Raw genomic sequence first — 23,050 nt, forward strand, 5'->3', positions numbered from 1 at the left:
AGCCAGACAGGATGTGACCCCTCTCCCCACGTAAACCCATTAACAGTCTCAGAGGACAGTTGACAGCTTCAGAAATTAAGGAATTTTCAGGAAGCAGAAGGAGTCAAGCTGGATAGTTCAGAGCAGGGGCTTTGCAATTAGAGAGACCTAGGTTCAAATCCTGGCCCTGCTACTACCACTTGTGTGACCTTGCTCCTGAGTGGGCCTTGGTTTCTTCATCTGTGAATAGCACCTTCCACATGAAAGAGGCATCTCCCTCTGTCTCTTCACCCCATGCAGGGGATCTGGCATTCCCCCTGAATGCCACACCTTCTCTTGACTCCAGCCCAGAATCTAGACAGTTGTTTGCAAACTTTACTGCACAAATGAATTATCTGAGGGTTTGTCTGGAATTCAGATTCCCAGGCTAACACTTCAGAGATTGTGATTCAGTCTAAGTGGGACTCAGGAATCTGCATATTTAAAAGCTTCCTGTGTGATTTGATGCAAGTGGTTCACAGGCTACATGTTGAGAATCACTGGCCAATAAGAAAGACTAACCAGAATGGGATCATTCCAATTCAATAAAGAATCTCTTAAATGAGGGCCCACTTGAGTGTTCAGAAGACAGTTTGCAGAGGAGCTGGGTCTTGAACTCTGAACAATCGGTATTAGCCACATGGGAGAGCATTCTGGGGAGGGAAACACGAGATGGCTGCTGTATATGGGAAGTCCCAGCAAGAGTAGTGTTACTAGAGTGTCAAGTTCAGGCTGGGCAAGGGGGAACTGGCACCACAGGAGGCAAAGGGAAAGCCCTGAACAGCTTTGTAAGTCAAGCTGAAGTGTTTGGACTTTTTCCTCGGGGCAGTAGGGAGTGATTGGGTCAGATTTCCATTTTAGAAAGATAACCCTGGCTGCTGCGTGACAGATTAATTAGAAGGGGAAGACCAGAGGGCAGAGAAACCAGTCAGGAAGCTCTTGAAGTTATTCAGGCAAAAGGGGTTCAAGATCTGAACTAGGGCAGTGGTGGTGGGGATAGAGTGAATAATCGAAAACACTTAGGAAGCAAAGTAATCGCTTCAGTATTCATTTGATATGAGAGAGCAGATGAGAGAGCAAGTGGAGAAAAGGATTTAGGAGGTCTCCCAGGCTTCCAGAGACTTGAGCATCTAAGATGGTGGAGAGGCCATTCATTGAGATAGGGAAAACAGGAGAAGCAGGTTTGGAGGTAGATAATAGGCTATGTTGGGTATACCCTGTGTTTAATGAGATGTCCAGAGGACTATTAGAGGAAGATGTCAAGTCAACAGTTGGATATATGGATATCTGAGGCTCAAGACAGGTAATGGTTAGTGTATAGATTGGGGATCCATCAGCATATCTATAGATGAGTAGATGAGGTCCCCTTGAAAACAAAACAGAGAACACCAACATTTTAGGGACAGAGAATGGAAGAGGATCCTACAAGAGACCAATAAGGAACAGTAGTTAGAGAGGCAGGGAAAGCCAGAAACAAGTAGTGTTACAAAAACCAACAGAGCAAAGATTGTCAAGGAAGAGAAAATGGTCAATAGGGTCAAATGCATCAAAAATAGCATCAAGTAGAGTCTGGCCTATAGAGTATCCATAGGATTTGGAGATGAAATGGCTATTGGTGACTGATATGAATTATGTCCCCCAAAAATATGTGTTGTAAATCCTAACCCTTATGTTTGTGGTTATGATCCCATTTTGGAATGGATTAGGTTATGTTAATGAGGCAGGATTAGTGTAGAGTGTATCTTGAGTCAGTCCCTTTTGAGATAAAGATTAAACAAGCGAGCAGAAGAGAGAATGGGGTAAGACAGATGCCAAGACACATGGAGATTTCCAAGGAACCAGGAAGCAGAAGCAAAAGAGACAAGGACCTTCTTCCAGAGCCACCAGAGAGAGAAAGCTTTCCCCTAGAGCTGGCACCCAGAATTGAGACATCTGGCCTCCTAAACTGTGAGAAAATTAATTTATGTTAAAGCTACCTACTTGTGGTAGTTCTCTTATAACAGCACTAGATAACTAAAACAGTGACCATAGCATGAGCAGCTTCAACGGGCAAAGGAATGGAAACCAAATGGCCCTAGTTAAGCAATGGATAGGAGGAAAGAAAGTGGGTACAGTGAGTTTGGGGTCCTTTCCCAAGAAGCATATCCATTGAGAAGATGTGACAGATTGACAGCTAGAGAGCAACTTATTTGCCAGGGAAGGATTTTTTTTTTTTTTTTTTAAGATTGTGAGAATCTAGAGACAGTTTCTTGGATGAAAGGAAAGAAGAAGTAGAGAATGAAAGTTGAAGATATAGAAGAGAAAGGAGATGACTGAGAGCATCATCTGAGCGAGGAGAAGAGCAGGGCCAAGAGGACCTCCAAGGAGAGGCTTACTTTGAACAAGAGAAGGAGTAAATAGTCAGAACCAGGGTCGGTGGGGGGGAGGGGGGTGGCAGGGACGGTAAGGCTGGACACATGTAGACAACTTTGCAAATATCCTTTGAATCCTGGCTCTGCCCCGTTGCCTCGGGGCAAGTAACATACTCTTATACTCAATCTTCATAGCTGTGACATAAGAATACTAAAGAGCTTAACTCATAGCACAGGTTCATTATCAGGATTAAGTTAAATAATGATGTAAACACTTAGCGTAGAGGCTGGCGTATAATAGATACTCAGGTGTTTAATCATTGTTACTGTAGTTATCATTGTGGTTTTTGTTACATTTATTAGATGGTGTTATTGTTAAGTGCTGTCAGGTCATTTCCAACTCACAGCACCCCTACATAATACAACAGAACAAAACACTGTCCGGTCCTGTGCCATCCTCACAATTGTTGCTATCCTCGAGCCCAGTGTTGCAGCCACTATGTCAGTCTATCTTGTTAAGGGTCTTCCTCTTTTTCAGTAACCTTTCACTTTTCCAAGCATGATGTCCTTCTCTAGGGACACCATCCTCCTTTCTAAGGAGCTGCTGGCTGTACTTCTTCCAAGACAGATCTGGTCATTCTTCTGGCAGTCCATGGTGTATTCAATATTCTTTGCTGACACCATAATTCAAAGGAGTTAATTCTTCAGTCTTCCTTATTCACTGTCCAGTTTTTGCATGCATATGAGCTGATTGAAAATACCATGACTTGGGCCAGGCGCACCTTAGTCCTCAAAGTGACATCCTTGCTTTTCAATACTTGGAAGAGGTCTTTTGTAGCAGATTCACCCAATGCAGTGTGTCGTTTGATTCCTTGACTGCTGCTTTCATGGGTGTTGATTGTGGATCCAGATAAAATGAAATCCTCGATAACGTCAATATTTTCTCTGTTTTATTGGAGGGTAAAAGCAGCATATTGAGACGGTTTATGACTAATGATGTAAAGTAAGATTTAATTTTTTACTACCCAGAGGCAACTTGTAAGCAGCCTGGTGATCTGCTTCAAAAAAGTCAGTGCCTTGAAAACCCTATGGAGCAGTTCTACTCTGCACCCATGGGCTCTCTGTTAACGCAACAGCAACTAACAACAACAGTAACTGAGAGTGAGAAGTGCTAGGGATAGAGTAGGGGACAAAACAGAGGGGAGAATGTTATGAACCATCGTTGAGGTAGATGGGAGTAGGAGGCAATGAGGGACAAGCTGTTGTTGTTAGGTGCCATCGTCAGTTTTGACTCGTAGCAACCCTATGCACAACAGAATTAAATGCTGCCTGGTCCTATGCCATCCTCACAATTGTTTGTTGCCATGCTTGAGCCCATTGTTGCAGCCACTGTGTCAATCCATCTCGTCGAGGGTCTTCCTCTCTTTCGCTGACCCTCTACTTTACCGAGCATGATGTCCTTCTCCAGGGACTAATCGCTCTTGATAACATGTCTGAAGTATGTGAGATGTAGTCTTACCATCCTTGCTTCCAAGGAGCATTCTGGTTGTATTTCCGCCAGTACAGATTTGTTCGTTCTTTAGGCAGTCCATGGTATATTCAGTATTCTTCTCCAGCACCACCATTCAAAGGCGTCAGGTCTTCTTCAGTCTTCCTTATTCATTGTCCAGCTTTTGCGTGCATATGAAATGATTAAAAACACTACGGCTTGGGTTAGATGCACCTTAGTCCTTAAGGTGACATCTTTGCTTTTCAACACTTTAAAGAGGTCTTTTGTAACAGATTTGCCCAATGCAGTGCGTCTTCCGATTTCTTGACTGCTGCTTCCATGAATGCTGATTGTGGATCCAAGTAAGATGAAATCCTTAACAACCTCAGTCTTTTCTCCATTTATCGTGATGTTGCTTATTGGTCCAGTTGTGAGGATTTTTGTTTTCTTTATGCTGAGGTATAATCCATACTGAAGGCTGTGGTCTTTGATCTTCATCAGTAAGTGCTTCAAGTCTTCTTCACTTTCATCAAGCAAGGTTGTAATGCAGGTTGTTAATGAGTCTTCCTCCAATCCTGATGCCACATTCTTCATATATTCCAGCTTCTCTGATTATTTGCTCAACGTACAGATTGAATAGGTATGGTGAAAAGATACAACCCCAATGCACACCTTTCCTGACTTTAAATCTTTCAGTTCCACTTCTTTTGTTTGAACAGCTGGCTCTTGACCCATGTACAGATTCTTCATGAGCACAATTAAGTGTTCCGGAACTCCTGTTCTCCACAACGTTATTCATAATTTGTTATGATACACACAGCTGAATGCCTTTGTATAGTCAATAAAACACAGGCAAACATCTTTCTGGTATTCTCTGCTTTCAGCCAGGATCCAGCTGGCATCAGCTATGATATCCCTGGTTTCACATCCCCTTCTGAATGCGGCTTGAATTTCTGGCAGTTCCCTGTCAATATACTGCTACAACCGCTTTTGAGTGATCTTCAGGAAAATTTTGCTTGCATGTAATATTAATGATATTGTCCGAAAATTTCCACATTTGGTTGGATCACCTTTCTTGGGAATTGGCATCCATCTTCCAAATTTCTTGACATAGACAAGTGAGCACTTCGAGTGCTGCATCTGTTTGTTGAAACATCACAACTGATATTCCGTCAATTCCCGGAGTCTTGTTTTTCGCCAGTGCCTTCAGTGCAGCTTAGACGCCTTGCTTCAGTACTATCAGTTCCTTATCATGTGTTACCTCCTGAAATTGTTGAACATCAATTCTTTTTGGTATAGTGACTCTGTGTATTCCTTCTATCTTCTTTCGATGCTTCCTGTGTCGTTAATATTTTCCCCATAGAATCCTTCAGTATTGCAACTTGAGGCTTGAATTTTTTCTTCAGCTCTTTCAACTTGAGAAATGCTTAGCATGTTCTTCCTTTATGGTTTTCTATCCCCAGGTCTTTGCACATGTCATCATAATACTTTACTTTGTCTTCTTGAACCACCCTTTGAAATCTTCTGTTCATCTCTTTTACTTTATCATTTCTTACTTTTGCTTTGGCTACTCGACATTTAAGAAACAAGTTTCAGAGTCTCTTCTGACATCTATTTAGGTCTTTTTTTTTTCCTGTCCTGCCTTTTTAATGACGTCTTCCTTTCTTTATGTATGATATCCTTGATGTCATTCCATATTTTTCAATGCGTCAAATCTATTCTTGAGGTGGTCTCTAAATTCAGGTGGAATATACTCAAGGTTGTACTTTGGCTCTCGTGGGCTTGTTCTAATTTTCTTCAGTCTCAACTTGAACTTGCATATGAGTAATTGATGGTCTTATCTGCAGTGGGCCCCTGGCCTTGTTCTGACTGATGATACTGAGTTTTATAGCTGTGGAAAGGTCTGCAGTGGCTCTGTGGCCTGGTTGGGTGGGAAATGAGGCCAGAACAGATAGGAAAGAGTGGACGGTTCGGGAACCACAGGTTTCTCTACAGTAGGAGAAGCGTGGAAGTGAGAATAAAGGTGTTAGAAAGCTGGAGAGATAGAAAGTTGGCTTCTTTTGGCCTTTGTTTTCTCATTACCGCCTATTTTGGTCAAGCTCTTATGAGGTATAGTAAGAGTGAGTGTCCAGTAAATGATGTTTATGATTATGCAGGCCACTGGATTGAGCTTTGCCAGAGTTAATCCAGGTGGCACAGTTCCTAGTCATGTCACCTGGTGACTTCTCTGACCTCATGGGAAGCAGAATGCCTTAACACACACATGAGATGACATGGTGTTGTCACTGTTACAGTTATCATCAATAACATCATTATCACCATAAATGGTGCCCACTTTTGAGGGACACATATCTTCATGGTTCTTTGCTCTTTTAGTTAGTATATAGTTTGGCTGTGTTTAAAAAAAAAAAAAAAACAAGATAACAGTGGCCTAAACAATATAGTCTGGGTGTAAGCAGTCCAAGGGTGCTGAGGTGACTCCGCAGTGTCGAGGACTCAGGCTTCCTCTGTCTTGTTGATGTGTCATCACTACTCTGTCATGCTCATCTGTATGGACCAGTATGACTCACCACCACCAGGTCTGCATTCCAAGCAGTAGGAAGGGGAAAAGGGGCACCTGTGGGCACAGCCCCACCCATGAAGGACCTGTCCAAGATGCATGCATCACTATCACATTCCACTGACCAGAACTTAGATACCCAGTTGCAAGAGAAGCTGAGAAATATAGTCTTTATTTGGGGTAGCCATGAGTCCATTTACATACCCAGAGTCTTATTAGTATAAAAAGGGAGATTACATATATGGGAGCAGCTGGAAGTCCCTGCTACTAATTCTGAACACACGCACCTGATTCTTAGTCAAGACTCGCTCTACAGAAGAAACTTGGCACTCCCTGTGAAGCCCATTGAGCACTGATGAGTTGAGAGATTTCCACCTCTTTCGCGCCTTCTCCACAACCCTAGTTCTCTGATATGTACCGATGAGTAGATGTGTGTGACTGTTGAGAAACAAAGTCCTCAACAAGCCACTGTTCAGTTACAGACTTGTTCCCCAGGGGCTACATGTGCAGGAAGAGTGTGCAAAGCTGGGGTAGGAAAAGCCTAAGTGCGGTTAAGGTTTTAGATCCTCCCAGCTCTTCCGCTGGTTGGCAGAGTCACATGAAGAATAACCTTTAACTTCCCTGGTCTGTTCTTTCATCTCCAAAGGAAGGGATTTGGATTGGATTGTGTTTAAAGTGTTTATCTAGCACCCATGCTCTAAAATTCTGTGGTTCCTTTACGCTCCATATCTTTGCCTTAAAGCAAGCTTCCAGGAGGATTCAGCCACTTCAAATCTTCTGTTCGATGAGTTGGGAGTGTGAATATGTAAACACACATGCCCACATGCATACACATGTACTCATGCCTGCAGTCAGCCTGGGGGTCCTGAAGCTTGGGTTTTTCTATTACCTTGGGCTTCCCTTGGCTGTGTTTTTATGCCGAGAAATCACTGCACAATTTTCCATACAACTAAGTTTATTTTTAAACTTTATTTTTTTGTTTCAAAATACATTTTTTTTAATTCTAGAACTATTAAATGTTTATTATAGAAACGTAAGAAATTTATAATGAAGAAAGCAAAAAAGAAAAAATCACTTATTGTCACATGTTAAGATGCTGGCACTATCAACGCTTCAGTGTATTCCTTTTAGTTCCGTGTCTAAGAAAACAAACACACATGTTTTCAGTTAATCACATTGGGATCACACAACACTAAACTTGATGTTTTGCAAACTGCTTTTCTCACTCAATGATCACTTCCCCAAATCCTTAAATATTTTTCAAGAACATGATTTTTAATGGCTGCTAGGATCCTGATCACGTGGGTGTCCTGAATATTCGTCCGTGTCTGATTCTTCATTGTTACTAATTGTGTAGCAGCGATAGCCCCATTTCACACTGACGGTAGCTGAGCTCCTATTCACAGACACTGGGTGCAGTTAACGTTCAGAGGGGTTGGGTGACCTGCCCGAGGTCACATAGCAAGTGAGTGGTATTTCCTGGCCATCTGATTCAAAGGCTGACTGCACCCTCCCCAGCTGCCTCTCCCTGGGGCCAGGACACAGGCATAGGCATGCACGGTGCAGAGATGGTAGTGACATTTGGCTCCCAACATGTGGATTTGGGGAAAAAAGAGCCAGTGGGTGGTGGGTGGGGTTTCCCAGCAAGACTGCTCTAGGTGGTCTTCGAATGCTCGCAGCAGAGAGGAATCCCCTGTTCCCTGCCCCCATGCAGCAGCAAGCTCTCTGCTCCCACCCTGGGGCAGTAGTGAAACCAGGCCTGAGTAGGTTGTATCCCTGGGCTGAGGGAGAGACTCTGAGAGCATACGGGGAAGGCTGTCAGGGGAGGAAGGCAGGGGGAGATGGCAGGCTCAGGCAGGGGGGCCTCAGTGGCTCCTGCTTCCTCGAGGCTCCCACCTGAAGGGAGGCCAGGAGGTGCACATTCCAGTGACGTTGTTCCTGCAGAAACCTCACCACCCTCTTACCCCATCCCTGAAGCATGGCTCCTCTCCTCAAAGTGTACCATCACCCCACCCCAACAAGAGGCAAAAACCCACCCCACCTGTAGTTTAAATCCCCTCCTCTGAGAGGGATGAAAAGGGTTCACTGGGAGGGTGCACAGGGACAACTAGCATGGCCGTCCCTTTTGCTGGTTATGCCGATACCTGGGGTTACTGAACTTTTGCCACTTTGTCTGAGACCTTTAAACTTTGACCTTTCTGTGCTTTTCTCTAACAGGCAACCATTGGGATTGACTTTTTGTCAAAAACCATGTACCTGGAGGATCGTACAGTGAGTGCCACCTTTAGATCTTTAGAACTGGGTGGGTGGGGCAAGTCCTTTGGGTTTATCACCTGGGACGCTCAGCTGTGCCCACCTGGGGCGCTGGCGCTGCCAGTGTCAAGATTGTAGAGCCTGGGCCACCCCCACCCCCACCATAGGGACCTGGCTGCCCCACACTGACCCCTCTGCCCTCTTCCCGGTTCTCCCTGCCACAGGTGAGGCTGCAGCTCTGGGACACAGCAGGCCAGGAGCGGTTCCGCAGCCTGATCCCCAGCTACATCCGGGACTCCACAGTGGCCGTGGTGGTGTATGACATCACAAGTGAGTGCATACTGGGTGCCCAGAGAGGATGCTCACGGGGGCTTGAGGACCTGGGCGAAATAGCAACCAGGCTGCAGCCCGTGCACGCGTGTGTGTGTGTACGCGTGTGCACAGCTGGCGTTCTGTGCATGCATGTGTTGAAGCAGTGCCCTCTGTTGCTGTAGAAGGCATTTCCTGGGTGCTCTATGACTGCTCCTCTCTGCAAGGCCTGTCATGGCTTCTGACTGAGAAGAGGGCTGCCCAGAAATGGCCTTGCCTCTCCTGGTTTTTTATCTGCTCTTGGCTCCCCTGACTCTGGCCCTGGGGCCTCCTTTCCTCTCTCCTCTCACTTGGAGAGCCTGAGGATTCTCTTCAGAAACCCCTTAGCCTTTCCCCAGCAGCCTGAGCCGGACTTCACACGGGCCTTGGCAGGGAGGCTGCCGTGTAGTGTCCCTCCTTCTCTGGGGGCTTCCCTGGCCCTCCTCTATCCACCTGCACCACTCAGCCTCCTCCAATGCACCCATTCCTCTCTGCTCTGTGCCCCCAAAGTCAGGTCTGTCTGTCACGTGGGCCCTGAAGTCACTAGTCCGTGCAGCAAGTCACAGCACAGTGATCTTCTGGGTGGAGTAACCCCTCTCCCGCAAAGGGTGGCTCAGCAGTGCTAGGGGCTCTCCCAGGGCCCAGGGCAGGGCCCAGCTCCTTTGTGGCAGCTCTACAGACACACATGGGCTTCCCTCTGGAGGGTCCCAGGCCCAGCTGGTCTGTGCAGACTTGCTTCCACCCCTCCCTCATGGTCTCCCTCTCCATCCTCCCCAGCTTGGCTCTCACTCCCAGTTTTATCTCTGCTTTCCATCTCCAGATCTCAACTCCTTCCAACAGACCTCTAAGTGGATTGATGATGTCAGGACAGAGAGGGGCAGTGATGTCATCATCATGCTGGTGGGCAACAAGACCGACCTGGCTGACAAGAGGTAGGCGCGAAGGCGCAGAGGTGCAGGGGGCTGGGAGGTGTGGGTGGTGAGTCTGTGCTTCTGATCTGTCCCCATGCCTGTGGGGAAAGCCCCTTGGTACACTGGGGCCTTCGAGAACACCTAGGGGAGCCTCCACCCACAGTGTCTCATGTCTAAAGCTCCCATCTTTTACCACCAGGCAGAGCCAGGGGCAGGGTGTTCCTGTGTACTGGGCTGTATGGGACTCTGCCCAGCCCAGCGGTGCACAGCCCCAGACACAGCAGTCCCTCAGGCTCCAGCTGGCCTCTGCGTTGGCCTCATGCCTCTGCCTCTGTGCCACGCATGCACTAGTGTGTATGGCGGGTGAATATCCCGGTCCTCAGGTGTGACCATGCAGAATTTCTGTACAGCGTGAACGTGCCTCCACGGCCCGTTCTCCCTGGTTTGTTCCTGTGTCTGGATGTGAAGCTTTCTCTGTAATGGCCGTTGCATCCCTGCCCTCCTGTGCAGAGAACTGGTTTTCATGCCATTTACATACATCTGTCCCCAGGTGGCGCAGATGGTTAAGATTTGGCTATTAAACAACGGTTGGCAGTTCAAATCCACCCAGAGGCCCCTGAGAAGGAAGGCCTGGCAATCTGCTTCTGAAAGGTCACGGCCTTGAAAACCCTGGAGCACAGTTGTGCTCTGACACACGTGGGATCACAAGAGTCAGAATTGACTCAATGGCAGCTGGTTGGTTGGTCCACTCATCTCTTGTGACCCTGACTTAGGCAGATACAGCAACAGGTCAGACTCCAGCAAAGCAGTTTGGGCTTCCGGAAATGCACCCTGACCATTTCAGGGTAATCTGAATTGCATCCTGCTTTTCTAGAGCCCCTCCTTGAAGTAAGGAAAGCTGGGCCCAAATCCCAGCTCCTTCCCTAAGTAACTTTGTGATCTTGGGGGAGCCACTTTTAAATTGTTTTCTCATTTGGCAAAGAAGACTAATAATGCCACCCCAGAAAGGTGGTGTGTGGCTCGAAGCTCCTTGTAAACACGTTGTTGTTGTTAGGCACCATCGAGCCTATTGTTGACTCAGCGACCCCATGTGCCCTGCTAGTGCAACAGTTAAGTGCTTGGCTGCTGACCAAAAGGTTGGCGATTGGAACTCACCCAGTGGCTCCATGGGAGAAAAACCTGGCGATCTGCTCCTGTAAAGATTACAGCCTAGAAAACCCCATGGAGCAGTTCTCCTCTGTCACATGGGGTCACCATGAGAACTTTACCATCATAGACTCTTGCATTGTTGACAATTGGGCAAGGCAGGTATGGCACGGCCCCCACCCCAAGCCTGCCCCAGGACCTGCTCCTAAGCTGGGCAGGTACTAAAGAAAGAATAGGGAAAGGGTCTGGTGTCCTACTGTACCCTCTTTGTCCTGGAGAGACTATGCTTGGAGACTCGAGGGGGACCCCGGATATCACAGCCCTGTCCTCAGGGCTGACTCGGGGACCTGGTCTTCTCCCTCTGCCCTGCTGAACAGGCCCCTTCCTCACCTCAGGTTCCTCCCTCCACCTCTACCAGGGGCTTCCCCTCTGCTGAACTGTTTCTCCCCTCTGCCTCTCATCTCCAGGCAGATCACCATTGAGGAAGGGGAGCAGCGCGCCAAAGAACTGAGCGTCATGTTCATTGAGACCAGTGCAAAGACCGGCTACAACGTGAAGCAGGTGAGGACACTGGTCCTGGCCAAGCTTGACGGTGGAAGCCCATGCAAGGGTTCTGGGCATGGTTACCCCGAGGGACTGGCAGTTCAGTTGGGAGCAGCCAATCAGAGCAACCATAAAGCCACCTATTGGGGGGACAAGCTGACCTCCAGAGCTGGTAAAGCATAAGAGAGGGAAGCTGCACAGGCCCTCAGAGGGGCCACCTGGCAAATGTCAGCCATTAGCCGCCGTGTGCAGCCACCAGTGAAGTAGCCCTGTGGAGTCCAGTCAGAGTGTCCAGCCACCAACCTGCATGTGGCAGCGAGAACCGAGGTCTCCCTGGCATCTTACCATGTTTTGGAAATTCAATTCTGTCAGTATTTTGAGGGACTCGTGCCTTGTCATTGGCAAGTGTTCTGGGCTGCGGAGGGTGAGGTGGGCTTAGAGAAGAAAGTGGCCTTGTGGTATGGTTGGAGCTCACAGGAGGGCGAGGTCTCGTGGATCAGCGCAGTCAGACAAGCCACAGAGGAGGTGGAGTTAGAGCTGAGCCTTGGGGCAGCGGTGCTTAACCTGGGCCCACACAGCTCAGGTAGCCCATGGATACAATTCAGCAGTTCAGCAGACTTGGGCTGGAAAAAACACCACCTTTATCTTCACCAATCTCTAACTGGAAACTCTGGTGGCGTAGTGGTTAGGAGTTCGGCTGCTAACCAAAAGATCGGCAGTTCGAATCCAACAGGTGCTCCTTGGAGACCCTATGAGGCAGTTCTACTCTGTCCTATAGGGTCGCTATGAGTCGGAATCGACTGAATAGCAACAGGTTTAAGGGAACCTCGAACTGATCTTTCGCATTTCCTTCAGTGATGAATATAGGCAGCAAGCCTCAGTGCTATTAGCAGCACCCGTGACTTTATCACCAGAAGAACTCACAGATAATTTCTTATCACTTTGTAATGTAATGTTATGTTGTTCGGTGCTGTTGATTCAGTTCTGATTCATAGCGACCCTGTGGGTGATTGGGGGTAAGCTCAGTGAAGAGCGTGGCTTCACTGGACCCTGCCACTCTCTGCAGAGCCTGGGAATACTGGACAGCCTGCCATGCAGCAGTATAGCCATGACCTTGACCTTCTGGATGCAGTGATGGCTTACCCCATGGGGGGAGGGGCAGTACTAGGTGGCATGGGGAAGGAGGGACACAGAAGAGCAGGAAGAGAGAGAGGGCGGAAGGGCAGCAGCCAGGGGCAGTCCCAGGGTACCCCTATATTGGTCCCCAGAGCTCCCAGGGCAAAGTGTTCCCCTGCAGCTGGACTGCCATTGGCATGCTCTGACCACGTCCACTGCTTTCCCAGTTCTTTCAGTGTAAGGCTGAAGCTGTCCCTAAGGATGTGGTGTCCACAAATATCTACTGAGGTCTTAATAGTGTGAGAGACGCAGGGGTGCTGAGGGGAGAGAGAAGCTGGTACAGCCCTGCCCTAGGGGCACACAGTCAGCAGGCAGACAGGAAGGGAAAGCCCCCTGTTCAGGATGAGAAGAGGTGAGATGGGGGGGAGGCAGTGCAGAGGGGATGGGGGCCCAGAAGAGGCACGGGACAGGCTGGGAGGAGAAGGAGGAGCTGGGGTTCACGTGGTGTCTCCCGCTCTCATCAGCTCTTCCGACGTGTGGCGTCAGCTCTGCCTGGAATGGAGAATGTCCAGGAGAAAAGCAAAGAAGGGAGTATCCTTTTCTTTTGACAAGTGAGTGAAATGATATACTGGAGAAGCCAATTATCTGTGTATTTATCCACTTAGCTTTTTATTGAAGTGGATGGGCACTCGCTGGGTCTCCAGCCCAGCCTTTCCTGGACTGGTGGGGGCGGTATGGCGCAGTCCTTTCCTCTCTGAGGCCCCAGGGCTCATTCCTTCCGAGACGAAGCTGAACTCCATGGTCTTTAAGCCCCTGTCTGACTCTACCCATCTGTGACAGTTCTGTCCATGGATACTTCTACTTTCAAAACCACGTGGGGTACCAAAGGGCCGTGTATGGAGGATGGTGGGGGGCAGGAAGTGATAAATAGTAACTCTCTGCCCATCTTTACAATGAACATCGATTTGTATGTCATGAATACAAGTAGAATCTCCACTGCAAGTGAGGTTTCTATACGTGGAGTACATGGTTTCAGCATGTTTCATTCAACTGGCTACAAAAGACAGCTCCCAACAGGTGCCTGCTTCCAGGCCCTGCTGGCTCCTTGCAGGCACCCCTGCACAGCCCCTGCACCTCTCCAGTGTTTTGTGGAACAGGGTCTGCACACCACTCACATCATCCAGCCCAAACCTAAGGCAACACCCAGTGGCTGAAATTGAGGTTCAGAGAGGTTGTCTGATTTGCCCGATGTCACGCAGCATGTACGTTATGGAGTTAGGATTTGCTCCCTGCATGTGCAGCCCTGTTCCATTCTGGGACATTGTGTCTCTCCAAAGGCATCTGAGAGGATCACAGGAAAACTGTTTTGGTGGGTGAGGACGTTGTAGGTGGACTGGCCTCCTTGCACTAGACTGCCAGAAGAGCAGGCAGTCAGGTGCCCCTAAACCCTGGATACTCATTTCCTGGCCTGTGTCCCTCAGAAATGTCCCCACGAAGTTTCCCAGCGTCCTGCCCCTCATCCCCATTGGCCTCCAAGGGTAGACACCTGTGACTGACCAGAGAAGGACCATGGGGCCCATCGAAGGGCAGCGTCAGGCTGATGACGGATGAAACAAAAGAAACTTGGATAGCTTGATATTAGGAGGAGACAACTTCATGGCTGTGCTTCCACTTACCCACCTGAGGTACCTGGTTCTGGGGCTACGGTGGGGCAGGGACCCAGACACTGAGTGACGAGACTGCAAGGGAAGCTGGGCCCTCTTTGGCCTTCCGTGCAAAGCTCTTAGAGCAGACTTGAGACCCCCGCTGGGTCAGACAGCATTGCCAAGGAAAAGGCACTGCTGGCAGTCCCATGCCCTGCACATCCCTTTAGAGTATCTCCAGTTTGGGTAGCCATGAAGCCTCCAATCACAGGTAAGGAAACTGAGGCTCAGAGGCTTGTCAGGGGCACCCCACAGCTCTCAGTAGCAGAGCTCTGCTCAGCCCTTCAGAGAGCTATGTTCTGCCACACCACGGTGTCATGCATCACATGGGGCTCCTTTGAGATGCCAGGAGCATACAGTAGCCAGCTGGAGGCAGGATAGGAGGGAGACCCAGAGAGAGCAGAGGGGCAAGGAGTAGGGGTTCTCTGTGGTATCTGCAAGTGAAGAAAATGAGGCAGGCAGCCTGCTGCCCCTCCTACCAGCTTCGCAGACTGGTCTGAGTGGTAACTCCTTCCCTTGCATTCTCCCAGAGGCTCACGGAGGAGGGCTCTGTGCTGGGCCCACAGTCAGGTCAGACTCGGCTCAGGGTCCAGGTTGACAGCTACCGTGTTATAACCATCCTGGTGTGCCTGGTGTCCCCCAGCTGTGGGGAACCTTTGGACTCTTCAGGAAAAAAAGCACAAGGCAGATTGTAAGCGAACCATGGAGGGAGATGTGGCCAGCGTCCCTTCCAGCTTTAGGGTCCCCCGATCTGGGCAGATGTACCCCACCCTCTCACACTGCCCTGGAGCCAGCAGCCAGGTGGGTACTGGTGCAGCTTGGAACAGCTACCAGCTTGGAACAGCCACCACTCCGGGTCTGCGGGGGCAGTGTACAGGCATTCCTGTTTGCCTGCAGTTCAAATCCAGACTTTTTGAAGATGGATACTTCGGGTCGTGTTGAGAATTGTATGCAACAGTAGCAGCCACACAGAGGTACTGCTTTGTGATGCTGATGAAATGTAAGTACTGGGCTTCATGCAGTGGGCTCAGGCCTGGGAGTTTCTGTCTCCTGCTTCCAGGGCCAGATGAATGGCTGCTGTATCTTGTCATTATACCCAAGACATCAGGCATCCCTCAAGGGCAGCCCTGGCAACCCTCCCACTTCAGCAGCCCCACCCCACACATCCCTACTTTCTCAACAAGGGGGAGCCAAGGGGCCACAAGATGGCATAGCTGCAAGCCCCACTGAGTCTGCATATATAGCCCCCTCTCCTGCTCTCTCGATGGCACTGGTTTTTTTTTTGTTTTTTTTTTCCCCCTGCTCTCTGCCCAAACACAGTACTCCTCCACCCCAAAGGCCCTGGGCTCCTTCCGAACAAGGGTGGCAGATGTAAAGTAGCAGCAAGAACGTGCAGTCTATGAAGTGGTTCCACGCAGTTGATGACAGTGAGGCCCAAACAAGGTCGGGCATGCCCAGGGCCTCCCAGATGGCTGATTGAGAAAGCTGGACCCAAATCTAAGTGCTTGGAGCACACAGCCACTGTGTTCTCTACTGATCCCCACACAGAGCTGTGGGACGCTTTGTGCCCCATCTGTGCGTGCAGTCATGGAGAGGCACCAGGATGGGGGGAGCTACCCAGCATCAGGGAAGTTTGTAACAAGCTGTCTGGGGCCACCCTTCACTTTTCCAGAAACCAGAAAGAAGAGGCGGTGGGCACCTGATGATGATGGTTCACTCGCCCTTACGTGAGGTGTGTGATGGGGCCATTCCTGAGCAAGAGGGAAGAGGCAGGTGGACACTGGCTCTGCCCACAGGAAAGGCATATGTTAAGTCTCCCGAGGCTTATGGGAAATGCTAACAGTGAGTTTCCTCTCCTGGGGCATTATCTAGACCCTGGGCCCACTGATTTCTTCCTGGCCTTTCCAATCAGTGATGAACCCCTCAGCACCATGTTTCAGCACAACAGGGCATTACAAGGAGCCAGGTGACTTTAAATGAGATCTCTAGTATGCGTGAAAGCACCTAGCAGATGATCTAGACTTGTGTTACGCAGTACTGTCACCACGTTTAAATTAAATAAAATTCTTCCTCATTTACACTAGCCTCATTTCAAGTGCTCAATAGCCAATACGGCTGTTGGCTACCATATTGAACAGTATAGATACAGAATATTTCCACCACTGTAGAAAGTTCTGTCGAACAGTGTGGCTCTGAAAGTATCAGTAGAATTGGTTCTCCAGGTTTCTGTGCATTGGGAATTTCCCACGGAACTTGTTAAAAATACACACCCCAGCCCATCCCCAGATCTACGGAGGTGGGGTGGGTCCCAGGGAGATGCATTTTTAACAGGTTCCCAGGAGATTTAGATGCAGTCCCTTTGTGAACTACCGCTATGCAGTGTATGGAAGCATCTGGCTCCAATTGCTCATGAGAGGTTTTGTTTTTTTTTTTTTAACGGCAGGCAGATAACTTCAACATTGAGCAGAAGGTAATGACGTAACAGTGGCTGTTCTTCCGGCTAGAGCAGTGGTTCTCAGCTGGGGCCAATTTTGCCTCCTCCCCTCTAGGGGACATTGTCAATGTCTGGAGACATTTTTGGTTGTCACAAGTGAGAGGAAAGTGCTATTGTCATCTGATGGAAAGAAGTTAGGAGTGTTGCTAAATATCCTGCATACACAGGACAGTCTCCACAACAAAGAATTACCTGGCCTAAAATGTCAGTCGTGTTGAGGTTGCGGGACCTGTGCTAGAGGGCCTTAGCACGGCCAGGTCATAGAAAAGCATAAACTTCAGGATCACATAGCCTTGAATTTGAACCAGGTGCCTCCGTTTCCAAGCTGGAAGGTAAGTATTATAATAATGGGGTTGTAATGTTGAATGGGCAACCCTAATGGCGTCGTGGTTAAGAGCTATGTCTGCTAACCAAAAGATCAGCAGTTCAGATTCACCAGGCCCTCCTTCAAAATTCTATGGGGCAGTTCTACTCTGTTGTATAGGGTCACTATGAGTTGCAATCTACTTGACTGCAATGGGTTTGGTTTTGGAATGTTGAAATGAGATAATGCATTTACAGGGTTTAGCACTGAGCCTGGCACACAGTAGGTGCTCAGTATTAATTGAAAAGGCTTCACAGAAGAGATGACTAATATTAAAGCCTTAGACCAAAGAATGAGGACATTTTTTACAGATGGGCCTGGGCTGGGGGAGGGGATATCACTTCTCAAAGGTGGAAGCAACATGAGCAAAGCAAAGAAGGAAAGTGTAAGACATGTTTGAAGAAGAGAGAACTTGGTTGAAGGAACTAATGTGTGGTTGAGGGAGGGGAGGAGCTGGAGTTGACTCATGGGGAGACCTTAAACACCAGAATGAGAGATCTGTGGACACTGTGTCTCTGCACCAGAGTGTGACGTGGTTGTCACCGTAACTAGCTTTGGGAAGCCACCAGGCTGAAAGGGGACCAGCTAGGCTCAGAAGGGGCACCTGGGGAAGACCAGGAGACCACAGTGAGGCCTACACCTGGGCCAGCAGTGCAGAAGTAGACTGGGGCTGCTGGGCCGGCGTGGGCCTGTAGTGCTTTGTAACCACTGCTGGGCAGAGCATTTGTGGCAGTGGGTTTTGCCAAGAACAGTAAGAAGTGGAGAAACAGGTGTGCTTGACTGGAGTAGAGCAGACAAAAGGTGGACTAGCGTGGGGAAAGAAGGCAGTTGTTCATTATCTGTTTACTTCACCACTTAGATTTTGCCATGTTATAAAAAGTCCACGCATGGAAACACATGCACAAAAAACAAGATAAAGTTATTTGTGTGTATGTATACACACACACATAAGAAGATTGGGCACAGGGAGAATAAAGGTAGGACAACGAGGAAAATTCAGAGATAAAGTCATAATAAAAAAATTGGCTCTGAGTTTCCTAGCAGCCAAGACAAAGAGGGAAGAAGTGATAGTCCAGAGAAGCGTGGCTTTTGATACTTAAAGCTGAAATAATCTCTCCCATAGTCCTCACATAATCTACCCCATTGCCGTTGAATTGATTCCGACTCAGCAATCCCACAGGGTTTTCAAGGCTGTAAATCTCTACAGAAGCAGACTGCCACAGGTCTCGCGCGGAGCCGCTGGTGGTTTTGAACTGTCGACCTTTCAGTTAGCAGTTGATTGCCTAGGATATCAGCAACAAGTCCAATAGCAGGGCTTCTTATTCCACCCCCACTCAACCCACCCTCATGCAATCCTATAGCGGATGCCAAAGTCCAGTCCAGGAAGAACAATACTGGGACCTACCACAGGGCCTGGTCCTCAGCTGTAATTAGGTCTAGTTGGATACAGGTTTAAACCTCAAATCATTAAAGTTGCTGTTTTCAGCCTGGTGGAGGCAGAGGGGACAGCCTGGTCCTCTGGTGACTCTGATAGGTGCTTCTCCGGCCCTGCCCCACAAGGGCTGGAAAATGGGCTGCGCTTCGGCAGTTCTCCGTGGCTGCTGCTTCTCGCCGCAGGGATCATGTCGTCTCACAGCAGCCACCTCCAGGATGTAAGTGATGTTCTGACTGGGGCCTGAGTAGATGGGCCTGCTGCGGACGAGGGCAGGGCCCACGTCAACCAGTAATCGTGAGCTGTCGGTTTGACCCCATGTGTGCTCCAGGGGTTTTCAGTGGCCAATTTTTCGGAAGTAGATCTCCAGGCCTTTCTGCTGAGTCATCTCTGGGTGGACTTGAACCTCCAACCTTTCGGTTAACAGCTGAGTGCGTTAACCATTTGCACCACTCAGGATTCCGGGGTCCACATATGCCTGTGCTTTGAAAAAAAAAAAAAAAAAAAGTGCTTTGAGCTGGGAGAATTCTGGGTGTAACCAGAACTCCAGCCTCCCGGGGTACTCTCCACCCCAGTGCACTTTGGGGTGGTGCCGAGAGGTAGCAAGCTGAGGCCATGGCCAGGAGCCTGAGCACCAGTCTCCAGGGAGGTTTCTGAGAAAGGAACTCTGGCCTGTGTGCGAGTGGCGATACCACAGCCCTGGGGGGATTTTGCTTTGCGGGGAGGGAGGAGTGGGAGCTGGTGGCTCCTCATCCGTCCTCCTGGAGCTTGCAGAGAACAGCAGCAGCTGCCAGGGGTTGTGCAGGGCATTGAGGGGTGCACAGGCTGAGTGGGGTGGCAGCTTCTCTGTGACAGTCGTCTTCCTTAGCACAGCCTCCACAGTGATCGACATCAAGCTGGATAAGCCCCAGGAGCCCCCGGCCAGCGAGGGCGGCTGCTCCTGCTAATGCGAGCCCGACAGGCTGGCTTCCTTTGAAACTACTCGCTTGTTGTGTTGCTTCCTATTGGTTAGCTTCCTAAAGGGGGCGGGAAATGAGTTTATCAGGATGGGAGGATTGTTCTTTTCTCTCTGTCTCTAGGAGTAGGGTGGGGCGGGGGGGAGGCTGGGCATCAGGGATCATGTCACTCTTAACAGCTGTTACTTAAACAACTATTTTTTGGTTTGGTTGTAATATATTGTACTTTATTAAGATTGCCAAAAACTGTTAAAATTAAAAAAAAAAAAATTTAAATCATGTGTATACAACTTTTTGCCAGATAAAAATGTAGTCATTTTTATTTGAAAGATGTGCTTTTTGTTTTTGTATATTTGTAAACTTATAGAGGACCTTTTCCACACACCCCCTCCTTCCTGTTCTCTGAGCTTTCTGTTCTCTGCTCATCACCTCTGCCCTCCTCCCAGCCCCAGCCCAATTCAGTAAAACAATTAATTGGGCCACTTAATTCGACTCCAGACCAACCATGTCCCACCAGGCAGGCCCTACGTGGTTAAAATCAAACATTGGTTGAACAAAACAGCCGCTGAAGAGGTGGCTCTGACTCAGTCCTCCTCTGGTGGCCAGAGTGGGACATCAGCCAGGGCTCTGAGCTGAAATTAAGGCCTGTGGACTGCAAGGAGCCCAGCGGCAGGCCCCAAGGGAATTACTTCTGCATCTTCTTTCCTTCCCCTGAAAAGCCTTGGAGAGTGTGGAAGGTGCTTGCTGCAGGAACTTGGTGTTCTTTGTGGCCACCCATTGATGGCAGAGCAAGAGGTCGTTGAAAGGATGGGGTGCTGTTGGCAAATGTGGGCTGTGGTGAAGTGGGGGTTTATAGACTGGCAATGGTGTATAGTTCTGAAGATGCTTGAGCCAGCCACGCAGCTCTCAGCACACGTATCTGGGCTGAATCTAAGGACAAAAAGAAACTGTGTGGTGTTGAGCAGCGTGCCTCCCTGAAGCCCTCCCCTTGAGCTGGGGTGTCAGGGAGGCCAGAGCCTGTGGGATCAGTCCAGCTGTTGGGGAAGGGAAGGTTGTCTGCAGAACCACCTCCTTGAAAGTACCTGTTCTCAGTCCTCAGTGGCTGATATTGCTGAGTACTGTTCTGGAAAAGTCGACTTCTTGATTTTTCATCTGACACAGTACAGTTGAATCCTTGTGCGCATACCTTTGTGGATATTGTAGCAGCACTGTGGTTGCCTGAGGGAATGCGAGGTGTGGGATCTCCAGAAGGCTGTGCAGGTCCCTGGGCCCCACCCGCAGCGAGCTGTCCCTGCCATTTTTGACTCGTTCCTGAGAAGGGCTCAGCCCTGAGGACCTGTGAAGTCTCTGAAAAGAACACTGTCTTCTCAATAGGTGTTGTTACCCACTTGGCCAGCATTCCAAATAGACCCAGACTCGTGGACCCTGACCCTGTGCAAAGCCAGACCATGGACAGTGAGTCTGACCAAAATGGTAAACCCTGCCTCCTAAGCTGGCCTTCCAGGCTACTGGTGGGCATGTCACTGATGGGCTAAATGACCATCTCCGGTGTCAGAATTGACTCGACAGCAGTGGGTTAGTGGGTGGTGTGGTGGGGGGTGAACGCTTCCCCAAGACAGGACTCCAAAAAGGTTTTTGGAATGAATTTTGGAACTTCTCAGAAACGAATCCAAAATGGTGACCAGTAAGTGCAGCAAAACCTGGCGGGACTCACTGATATTTGTCCAAGGGCCAGCCACAGGCTTTCAGCCTAGCAGACTGTATGTCATAGCTGATATTTAGAGAGGAATTTATCTTCAGATGAAGAAGAGAGGAAGCAGAATTCCCACTGAGCACCTCTTCCAGAAGGCAAAGACCAATGTACGAACCTAATTCCGATGTCGTGTGTTTAATTTTTATAAGTGTGTACATAATTATATATAGATAGACTTGTATGTATACACCTTCCACAAACACATTCTCACACGGCGGTACATGTGCTTACTATATATTTTTATTTTTCCTGCTCTCAGTTGGAACTTGTATTGTGGTAACAGTTTTGGAAATTCAAAAGTACTGCAATGTGTTGAAATAAGAAATACTTAATATTGTCAAATAACTTGCGATTGTCTTGCCATCAATAAAATAATGCATAGACGTCTTAGAGGCATAAATCACCCACGGGGATATCTCCACCATCTCTCTCTGTACTTATATGCATGGGTGTACATGCCTGTGTGGGCCAGAATCCCCCCACCACGGGCACACACCCAAGTGGTGCTTGTGGGAAGCGTGCGTACTTACGAGGTTTCACAGGAGCCCATGTTACAGCATACAGCCTCGTTGGCAGTGCCATCACTGGTGGCCTCTGGGACAGCCCCATTCCCCACGCACAGGGTGGCAGTGAATGAGTGTATGGTGGATTTTTATTTTCTTGGCCACTAAAGAGTAGCTTTTGATAAACCATTCCTGTAAAACAAAGTAGGAACTCAGTTCCCTTCTCACGTGCACCCACATCCGAGGCACCATGGACTGTTTTTCCATCTGGCCCTAGAGGAGCAGGAAGAGACGTGGTAGATGCCGTTTGGCTTGATGTGCTGTAGTGAGCCGTGCATTTCCTAGCATGTACTCCATATCCTCTCCCTGGCTTCTGGACTCTCCAGCCCAGTGGGCCTCCAAAGCTGAGGGCAATTGCCTGCTGTTGTCTTCCCGTCTTAGCAATTCCATGCCATTACTCTCCAGTCCTCAGGACTGATTTCTACCCCTGGTTTCCTGGGTTCTGTTAAGGCAGTCAGACCACTTTGACAAAAGTGCATTTGGTCCTTGTCTCTTGTCCTGAGCAGGTAGCATCACTATCCTTTTGCTTGTAGATAGGATCTTGCTCAGAGTTACAGTTCAATAAAATGATCATACTCCCTTAAAGAAGATGTCATGAAATTGCCTCAGCACTCCCAGTATTGCATCTTTATCAAATCCAGATAGACTAGAAAAGGGCAAAGTGGATGATTCCTTTTAGGACATGATCTCAAGTTAGTAACTCAGCTCCTTTCTCTGAACCGGGAGATGGGTGGGATCATCTCCTTTTGGCTGTAACTGATTTTCTTTGGGGACTTCAGGATTCAATAATGCTTTTGTTTCCCAAGCATCAAAAAAATTGAGTGAGATATGAAAAAGCACACACGCATACGTGTACACACACACCAGCATGAAGGAGTGAAGCTGGCGTCTTTAATGCCGGGACTGTAATTGTGTAGCCCGAGGTTAGCCTAATGGGTGGTTATAAGCAAGAGTTACCTTGGGTCAAAGGCTTCCCTACTGCACTATTGCCACCCTCTTCCTGGCTCCATCCTCAAACATTCTGTAATGTTTTTGGGTCTGAGGAGCAAT

General features: G+C 48.8%; 1 protein-coding gene across 1 annotated transcript in view; it reads left to right on the forward strand.

The window, feature by feature from the left end:
* RAB6B (RAB6B, member RAS oncogene family) overlaps positions 1-19,759 on the forward strand; it is a 72,003-nt gene extending 52,244 nt beyond the window's left edge. The window contains exons 3-8 of the mRNA XM_049870604.1: positions 8,636-8,689; positions 8,896-9,001; positions 9,840-9,951; positions 11,544-11,637; positions 13,260-13,326; positions 19,611-19,759. Coding sequence (XP_049726561.1) covers positions 8,636-8,689; positions 8,896-9,001; positions 9,840-9,951; positions 11,544-11,637; positions 13,260-13,326; positions 19,611-19,675 — 498 coding nt within the window. The 3' untranslated portion in view covers positions 19,676-19,759. The remainder of the gene's footprint in view (positions 1-8,635; positions 8,690-8,895; positions 9,002-9,839; positions 9,952-11,543; positions 11,638-13,259; positions 13,327-19,610) is intronic.
* Positions 19,760-23,050: the final 3,291 nt, after the last annotated feature.

Source organism: Elephas maximus, chromosome 26, assembly GCF_024166365.1.
Source record: "Elephas maximus indicus isolate mEleMax1 chromosome 26, mEleMax1 primary haplotype, whole genome shotgun sequence".
NCBI classification, from domain to species: domain Eukaryota; kingdom Metazoa; phylum Chordata; class Mammalia; order Proboscidea; family Elephantidae; genus Elephas; species Elephas maximus.